At 39.7% G+C, this 10000-nt stretch overlaps 1 protein-coding gene across 1 annotated transcript in view; it reads left to right on the top strand.

The window, feature by feature from the left end:
* The first annotated feature begins 928 nt into the window (after positions 1 to 928).
* LOC138027665 (lactadherin-like) overlaps positions 929 to 10000 on the top strand; it is an 11736-nt gene continuing 2664 nt past the window's right edge. The window contains exons 1-3 of the mRNA XM_068875227.1: positions 929 to 1062; positions 3656 to 4030; positions 8359 to 8690. Of these exons, the coding sequence (XP_068731328.1) occupies positions 3658 to 4030; positions 8359 to 8690 (705 nt within the window). The 5' untranslated portion in view covers positions 929 to 1062; positions 3656 to 3657. The remainder of the gene's footprint in view (positions 1063 to 3655; positions 4031 to 8358; positions 8691 to 10000) is intronic.

The following is a 10000-nucleotide window of genomic DNA, read 5'->3' as shown; positions in this document are numbered from 1 at the left end:
GTCCTTGTACATGTTCATTGCCTTGACTTTAACATCGTCAGTTCCCACAACCTGCTCTCCTCTGACCTTGTAGCTCAGTCGGTAGAGCAGCGGTGATCTAACCCGAAGGTCGTGGGTTCAATTCCCACCCTGGTCAGAGTTTTCTCTGTCCTTGTGTCGGCCCATTTCCATCAGTAGGGCTAACGCTCACATGGTTCATATGGGGAGGATACCTAGCACTTCACATTACACTCTAATAAGTTAAGTCTGTAAAAAATCAACTCAGTTTACGCCATAGTTTAGATTGTTCATATTAAGTTGGGAGAACCTTACCTCAACATTTTCAGGAGAATTTGTTTTTTCTAACAGTACTGTATTTTTGTTCGGTATTAGAGCTGTCTCTTGTGTAAAAGTTGTCACAAGCCTCTAAAGGTGTTTGTTTTAGAATAAGGTGACGTTTCTACTGAGGATTATGCTAATTTCTGACGAAACTCTATTAAGCGGCCACTGGGCCGGCTAATAGAGGTTTCACTGTAGATCGTACTTAAAGAAAGAATATGCTAATTTCGGCACATGTTTCATGACAAATGATGGGCATGAGCTTGACAGGTAGGTATAAAAAATGCTTTAAAATTAATAGTACTTGGGAGTAAGTTGTTAGTTGTTAGCGATTGCTGTTGTTACAGAGGCACATTCGAGGAATAAAGAAGAGTCAACCAAGAGTGTTAGAGTTGATTTCTGTTCCCCCAAAACGTTTTCTCTAACAACATCCGGCTTCAAATCTAATGACACTGGTTTGACACTTTTAAAATGAAATATTAAAGTGCCATTCTCTTTGGACTCCGTCTCATCAGTTGCTGTGAAAGAGAACCTCTTTAAACAGGCTTTCTTACTTCTTCTCATTAATAATTGACTGAAAATAAATCAACACTTTTATAATGCTTACTTAAAACTTTGAATAGACGAAACATCTGGAGAAACGTTGGCATACAGTTGTTGCCATTTGAGCGGTTCGACAAATCTTCGGATCAGTTTTGTGTAAAAACTTCTCTACCAGGCCTCTCTGTTGCTGATTATAACAAAGTAAGCTGTTTGTTGATTCCTTTTAAGATTTACTTATACCAACCTGTAAATCGAGAGTACACTTAGAGCTTGTGTTTTTTTATAAGTGCTTCGAATCCCGGATCCCGCATCCTTGTTTCGACTTCTTTCCTTTCCGTGTAGCTAAGTAGCTTTAAATACCCGTAAAACGGAGCACTGATGGAGAGGGGGGAGTAAAATGAGCGCACCGCCGAGCTCAGGTTTGTCAGTTGAATTACTGTTACGAGTCATCGACGTTAAATATGATTGCTTTACTTTTACTTTACTTTTAGTTCATAATGTGTTTTTACGGCATGCACCATAGGGTTCGTCACATTTTCAGAAAGAGCAGTTTCATCAGTAGTGTATTTTCATCATCGCGGAGTAATTAATCAACTGAGTAACAATCCACTTAAACCCATTCACAGTTTTCCCCGAGTTTTCATCCTGTAATGCGAAAATGTAATGAGTTATTAATTTTTCAGTGGCCGTCTCACCACAACAGAAGTTTGTTGAACTAGCCGGTTATACCCAAGGATCATTAGGTTGTGAATCAGTTGGCTGAGTTTTTCAATTTGGGCACCAAGTAATTAACGGTTAATACACGAAATTTAACGCTAAAACTCTTCATTTTGCAACTTTTCGGAGTCCGGTCATGAAACCATTATCAAGCAACGCAAAAGAGTGAAATTTCAGTTTTCTGGAACACTAAACTGAGTTCATAGATTTTAGATAATCAGCACAAATTAAAGGCATGTTTGTTCTTTACGAATGCTAAAGGACAGTTTTTTGCGCCCTATTTGACACCGCTCACGGTGGCGATGTCTGTATTTATTACTGACCAACAAAGCTCGCATCCTAAAAAGTACGTTTGAATTTATCCACAAGCTCATCTTCAATAGAGGAAGTTTAATCGATTATAGAAAGAGCTTTCGATGAACATATTTTAAGCGCGGAGAATTCCCTCAAGTAGCACCTTCTGAAGAAGTGCAATTTTGAGGTTCTCCCAGGGGGAACAAGAGAACATAGCTAAAATTTAAACTAAGGAACAGGGGATCAAAGACAAAATATCTTAGGGAACTTAAGCCATTTCAGGGATCAAAAAGCTGAAAACAACTTTGGAAGTACTTTCGGGAACAAGGGAACACAAGCAAATCTTTAAAGGAACAAACACCCCCCTCGGGGGCCCTCGCGCAATTTTAATTAATTCAATACACTAAATGAAAGAAGGTTAACCGGTTCCTAAGTAATCTTGAGACCATCTTTACCAGAAACGATTCAAGACCATATAACCTTCGAAACTTGGACTTTGATCAGTATCCTAACTTACAATTAGCAGTTTAAGAAAAGACGACAGCTACGACAACGATAACGCCATAGAACAATTATATGATTCGTTGAAGGTGGACAAATAATCTTGCTGCAGGTGCAGCAAGCATTTTAGCACATATTTTCCGGTACTCTGCATAACAACGGCGTTATGTTATGTTTAAAGCTGGATAGCTTGTGGGCTCGTGCACAAATGAAATCATATCAAATTAAGGACCGTGCTTACTATTGTTATTGCGCATACGTTCTGCGCATCTCGAGATACTCGGATTTCCTATCGGCGGTGCTTATTAATACAGGAATATCAAGTTGCGCTGTTCAAAACTATGCGGAGAAAGCAGAACTTAGCAAGTTCTCTCGGTATCCAAAAAGAAAATTGGGGGCAGCCATGCATTTTTCAGAGATAATTATGCTTCGTTTTGGCAAAGAACGGCATACATTGCTTTACATTTTAAAGCTTTTTACAAATATTGTTGATTAATTATCTTCGAAAAATGCGTGGCTACCCCCAATTTTCCTTTTGGATTTCAATAATACTTGATAAGATCTGCTTTTCCCGCATATTCAGTAAACCGCGCAAAAATTATAAATATTATATATAAATATGGAGAACAGCAAGGGTAACAGTTACTCAGAATAATTAACAAGCTAATCTTGCTGAGCAACATAATTTGAATTAATTATTGAATTGATTGAAGTTGGCAATAAAGAGTTGGTAATCGAAAATGAATGGAAGAAAAAACAAAAATAATTCAACGGTAATAAAAAGCAAGGGGAAAAGAGAGCCAGTAAAAACTATGGAGAATTTGTTCACTGTATGAAATACTCAATAATTTATGAGTAGCCCTGTAAAGGTTGAGTTTCAGTTGTTCTTTTATAAATTTTGGGTTGAGGGAAGCTGTTTTATGTTCTCATCTAAATCATTCCAGGCTGCAGCCGCCGCATAACGAATGTTGAATTTGCCATGGAGTTTAAGTTTGAGTTTACTTTGATCAATTTTAATTGGATGTTCTTTAAAAAGTAACTCCTTCCATAAATATCAAGAATTTGTATCTCCTTCAAACATACCATTATCAATCCTAATTAGTTGTTACATACTTTACTTTCCTGCTCAGAACTTTCGCGATTTATATTGATATGACGTTGTCTGCTCAAGCGCCTTGTGACTAAGGGGCTATGCTTTATGAATCTGAATCAAACTCACTAGCGCGCTGTAATAAAATACTCTACAACTGTGAAAATTTTAAATTGTTCTTTGTCGACACAGGAATGAGTTTTGCCGTGAAATCTCTACTCATTTACTTGGTGTTGAGGTCAGAATTTGCGAGTTCTTGCACAGCAACTTACTCCGTGCAGGGACAAGTTCTTCGAAACCACACCATCAAGACAGAGACCGCAGACAAAATAGAAGATTGTATCTTGCGTTGCATGGCATATCCCGGATGTACAAGCAGCAACTTTTATCGCATGGACAAACGCTGTGAACTGAGTGACAAGACGCATGCGTCTCACCCAGAAGACATGAGCAGCAATCCATATACCATATATATGGTGAACACTTTCCGACCTATACTTTGCAAAACTCAGCTCGATTGTGGTATGGCCTTGATTTTGATGTGCACACCGTCTCTGATTTGCGAAGGTATGTCATGCCCAAAAATGAAGTAATATGGACTTTAAGATAAAAAGGACAGCAATGTCGATGAAATGTCACCTTCAAACATAACTTTGCACTATGGTAAGTCTTTCGCGAATCACGTCACGGGATTCAATGTGGGCGAATTATCCTAAAAGTAAATTGATACGAGTGCCGGATTTCAGAGTAAGAATAGTGTGTGCTTAAGGTTCATTTGTTATGCTCAAGTTGTCGTCAAAGCGTCATTTCATGTCGTTGTTATGTAAAGTGCCACAAAAATATGAAATAAAATGGGTGCCTCACGTGCACCACAATTAATTTTCCTCGCTTATTTTGAGGCTCGTTCGCCGCCTAATATGTTAAACGACTGACTTGATGGACATTAACCGACAGACCGCGTAATGAGTTGAAGTGGATTAACAATTTGAGTGGCTAATCCATGTGTACGTGATGACGTAATTGTTAGGTTCGCAAGTGCGCTCGGGAAATTTGATGCTTGTTGGCATCTTAATATTTGTGTGGAGTGTTCAGAATCTGATGTAATCTTCGGGAAGGTTAAGCCTATCGGATTTGTTCCTTAAGAGAATCGAGTCTATGAGGCCTGTGTAAAATACATTCCATTGAATATTCGTGTACCACCAAATACAAAACTGGCCCAGTAATGAAAGAAATGTAGACACAACAGCAGCTGCACGGCATGCCATTCACGTAAAACGTAGAATAACGTTGTCACGAAATTTCGAACTGGCAGCCACGTATTAAAAATGACTAAATTTTACAAAGCTGACGATTCGAGGGTTACCCACTTGTATCTCTACTCATTTACTTGGTGTTGAGGTCAGAATTTGCGAGTTCTTGCACAGCAACTTACTCCGTGCAGGGACAAGTTCTTCAAAACCACACCATTAAGAGAGAGACCGCAGACAAAATAGAAGATTGTATCTTGCGTTGCATGGCATATCCCGGATGTACGAGTAGTAACTTTTATCGTATAAGCAAACGCTGTGAACTGAGTGACAAGACGCATGCATCTCTCCCAGAAGACATGAGCAGCAATCCACATACCATATATATATGGTGAACACTTTCCGACCTATACCTTGCAAAACTCAGCTCGATTGTGGTATGGATTTGATATGCACACCCTCCCTGATTTGCGAAGGTATGTCATGCTCAAAAATGAAGTAATAAGCACTTTAAGGTCTACGAAGGCAACGTCAAAGAAAACGTCATCTCGAAATATGACTTTGCACTATCACAAATCTTTCTCGATTATTCCATCTTGTTTACGTCGTACAGTGTGGACGAAGAATCCTAAAAGTAAGTTGGTGCGAGCGATTTCAGAGTGAAAATAGAGAATGAAAGATTCTCGGTTGCATTCTCACGTTATCTTCAAAACCTCAAATTTGGTGATTTCATGTCGTTGTTATGTAGATGAAATAAAATGCGTGCCGTACCTGCAGCACATGCAATTATTTTCCCTCTATTAACCAATTATAAATTATTGTTCTGTGGCGTTTTCGTTGGCGTAGCCGTCGTCGTTTCTTAAAGGCTCTATTAGGGAGATTAGGGAGCTTACGAAACGACGACGCCGACTGCATCGACGACGCTACAAAAACAATTGTTCTGCACGTGCGTTTTACATTTTGGTACATTTCTTTGGCGTCATCTCCTAAATGACAACGTGAAATGACCAAATTCAAGGTTCTGTGGACGACGTTAGCACATGACGATGAATTTTCAGTTCTCTCTCTACTCTTCCAGCCCGCTCATACCAGTTTAATTCCTCGACAGTTACTACACATTAGGCTGATTTAGCAACAGAACGGTAACGTCAGTGGCGACGGCGCGCACAGAAAAAACACTAATGAGAATTCAGAATAGAATAGACTCCACTCTTTTCTTCTCTATTCTAAGTTCTCATTGGTAGTTTTGCTCCGCGGGACGTCGCCACTGACGTTCCCGTTCTGTTGCTAAATCAGCCTATTTTAAACACGAAGCGACATGAAATAGTTTCGTAGTGGTATGAATAACGCGAATTTGTATTTTTAAATGAAGTCCTCGTAGCCGACGTCGTCCTCGTTTCGTAAGCTCCCTAATAATAGGGAGCAAACGAAACGAGGACGACGACGGTTACGAGGACTTCATTTAAAAATACAAGTTCGCGTTATTCATGTCACTACAAAACTATTTCATGTCGTTTCGCGTTAAAAATGTGTAGTAACTGTCGAGGAATTAAACCGGTATGAGTGGGTTGGAGGCGTAGAGAGAGAACTGAAAATTCCTCGTCATGTGCTAACGTCCTCCACAGAACCTTGAATTTGGTCATTTCACGTCGTCATTTAGGAGATGACGGCAAAGAAATGTACCAAAATGTAAAACGCACGTGCAGAGCGTGCAGAGCCATTGTTTTTGCTCACTAAACCTATTGTTTTGTAGCGTCGTCGTTGCCGTCGGCGTTGTCGTTTCGTAAGCTCCCTAATAGGGACCTTAAGATCTACGACGGCGACCTCGACGAAAACGTCACCTCAAAATAGAACTTCGCTCTAGTAAAAGTCTTTTGCGATTATTCCATCTCGTTCACTTCGTACAATGTGGGCGAAGTATCCTAAAAATAAATTGGTACGAGCGGTTTCAGACTGAAAATAGAGAATGAAAGATTCTCTGTTGCATGCTCACGTTGTCGTTAAAACCTAAAATTTAGTGATTTCACGTCGTCGTCACGTAGAGAACCGCAAAAATATGAGCTAAAATCCGTGCTGCACGTGCAGCACGATTATTTATGCTCTTTTAACCAATGATATCATTGTTTTGTGGCGTTTTCGTCGACGTCGTCGTCGTAGATCTTAAGCTCCCTATTACGCAAAGGTGACGACGACGGCTACGAAAACACCACAAATGAACAAAACCAAGGCTCTGTACGCCCTGCACGTGCGTTTTGCGTTTTGGTACATTTCTTTGCCGTCCTCGTCCTGCCAACGACGTGAATTAACCAAATTTGAGGATGTGCAGAGGACTTGAGAACCTGAGGAAACAATGCTATGCAATGTTGATACACACTTTCCATGGCAAACGACTTCCGGTTGGGCTTCTAACAAATTATTGCTACAACGGGAAATAATATCTTTTTACCACAATTGCTTGTAATCTCGCAATCTGATTGGCTAATTTGCAGTTGTCGATAAGAGTCTAAACAACGCTGTACGCGTCATGCTCGCGTCAATTTGTCACACAATGTAATAGCCAATCAGGAACGCCCATTTTGGGAAATGAACCAATCATATTGAGAGAAAGTTATAGACAACGCTTGCTCTTTCTGTGTCATGATTTTGGTCACGCTCTCAAATAAAAACTTTCTTTGGCGTTGACGACATTTTGACCAGTGTGATGACGAATATCGTTGTCGATAAGAGTACAGACAACGCTGAACCACTTTCGATTGGTTAGTTAGACAACTTTGACGTCGGCTTTGTCCTTGCGTATGCTCCCCATTACGAGGGCGCGTTGGATATGAGGTGGTAAATAGGCAACAACGCTATGGGCTATATCCAGTCTCATATCCACTAAGCTCGCATGGAATAATTGTTTTATTAAATTTTCATTAAATTCGGAACCGTTTGACTTATGAAAGGACAGAATATTGTCTCCGTTGTTACCGTGAAACGATCAACGCAATCAGTTTCCATATAAGGCTATTACGGTATATGAGCTGATAACCGAGATTGAATGAGCCAATCAGAGAGCGAGAAATGCAATTCCCGAGATTTAAAGTTAAACGACTGGCAAAATGGACATTATAATCGACAGGCTGTGTAATGAGCTGAAGTGGAGTGCAGTAACAATTTGAACTCGACACCATATTTTTAGGAGTCATGAGGCTAATTTAAGTCAATGAAACCTACAAGAACATTTTCATCAAAAAAAGTTGCGATTTATTAACTGTTTTGTATTTTACCTAAAGAGCTATAGAGAACAGGAGAGACACATTAACTTTTAAATATGAAACAGGGTTTTCAATCACGCAGACATTTCTTCAGTGTAAGAGTTACATGAGATGAAAACCTGAATATAAATATCAGATATTATGTTAATGAGTACAACTGAAACATTTTAAAAATGTCTAAAGAGTGCAAATTACAGAAATTGGCTTAAATTAACATGTTGAAGTTGTTGATTAAGGGAACGGTTTTCCCATAAGATGTTTAATTTAAGGCTTCTTTTATTTGAGCTCGAGTTCCAGCGATTGCTTTCAAGTAATCAGGTTCATGCGCACACACCTTTCCAGCTAAAGAATAAGGTGAGGGCCTAAAAATTCGTTATCACTTTGACCACAGAATGCCGCAGTCATCCCCTTGGAATGGAAAGTAGGGCAATACCGAACTCAGCGGTGACGGCTTCTTCAACATGGCCCGGAGCCATACATGGACCCTGGCAAGCCAGGCTCAACAATGCGAAAAAAAATCAAAGTACTGGCTCTTGGTCGGCAAGTACAAATGTCGTTGGACAGTGGTTGCAAATTGACCTTGGCAAGGAGACAGTAGTGACAAAAATAGCCACGCAGGGGAGGCCTCATGATGGTTATCTTCAGTGGGTAACTTCATACAAAATTCTGTTGAGCTTGGACGGAGCAAACTGGAATACGTATCGAAGCGATGGTTCTCAAAAGGTAAATGTCGTTTAAGAAAGGTATTCTCAAGACCAATAGTAGAGAAATAAATAACTTATACAGGAAAACATTGCTAGTGGGAAGAAAGCTTAAAATAGAGTAGACAAAAAAAGGGACCATTATCATGGAGGTTTCGCTGTTTCTTGGTCGTAAAAGCGTTTAAATGATAAACTAAGAACCGTAGCTCACACTTACAACATTTCTAACAACTCCGGCAGTCTAAGGTATATCCACATCCCATGAAGAATACATCGCTGGATGAGCTACCAGAATGAAGGAGGGGCAGGGAGGGGCAGAGGGGGGGGGGGGGAGGGAGGCAGCTGTTAAGCTATAACCTAATCACCTTTGACAGAACAGTGACCCCCTACTGCGTATTTTTCTTGGCCACATTTCTTAGCCCTCTCACTTTAAATAATGGGTTTTCGCAGTAGCTGTGTATAGGTGGCAATTTCTTAACCGCATTTGAAAAAAAGATGGTGAAATTTTTCAAATTCAGTTCAATCCAATATTTTATCCTTACCTGTAAATGACGAAAAATACTCTCAGTTCATTTGTAAGGTTCAGCGATCAACAGACGTTTTCAATTTTCATTAAATAGGATGATTTTTTCGCGAATAGCAAAGAGCGGAAAAGCAAGCAAGCGAAAGTGGTGAAAGTTCCCCTGTAATAAAAAAACACTTCCTTTTTTCCTTCAAATTTTGAAAGTGTGTTTGCTTAACACCTGACGGGCAAAATTTTGACTTTGATTTTTCTCCAAATGCCGTTTATTTTGAGTGTAACTTTTGGATTTCACGGTCCGCCATTACTCACATTCAAAACAAACCGATTGAACCTCAGAGGGTTGGATCCAGGAAAAGGTGGCGTCAAAGGCTCACTAGCTTAAAATGCAGCTTGTGATATATGCAAAACGCGAGTTTAACAGTCTGAAAGCCCAAAATTCCCGTGCTGCATATTAATTCTGCGGCGTACACACGCATTGCATTTTAAACTAGTGAGCCTTGAGGTTATTTTCTCCTCGATCCAGCTCTTTCAATATCTTGAAGTTAGTAATAGCGGACCATTAAATAGGAAAATTCCAGTTAAAATAAACAGGCATCTTTTTAAACCAAGGCTTAAAACTTTGGTCGCTTAGTGTTTAGTTAACATAGATTTGAAATCCAAAGAAAATAAGAATTGATTTTTTGGTCACAGCGGCACTTTAACGGTTCTTTACTTATACGAGTTTGAAATATTTTCTCCAGATAAAACCTGCTGTTTTATCTTTACAGCTCGACCACGGATATATGGTGGTTCGCTGTGACGTCAGAATC

The sequence above is a fragment of the Montipora capricornis genome, chromosome 12 (genome assembly GCF_036669925.1).
Source record: "Montipora capricornis isolate CH-2021 chromosome 12, ASM3666992v2, whole genome shotgun sequence".
Lineage (NCBI taxonomy): Eukaryota > Metazoa > Cnidaria > Anthozoa > Scleractinia > Acroporidae > Montipora > Montipora capricornis.
The sequence above is the reverse complement of the archived record's forward strand: the minus strand, read 5'-3'. Positions and strand labels throughout refer to the sequence as shown.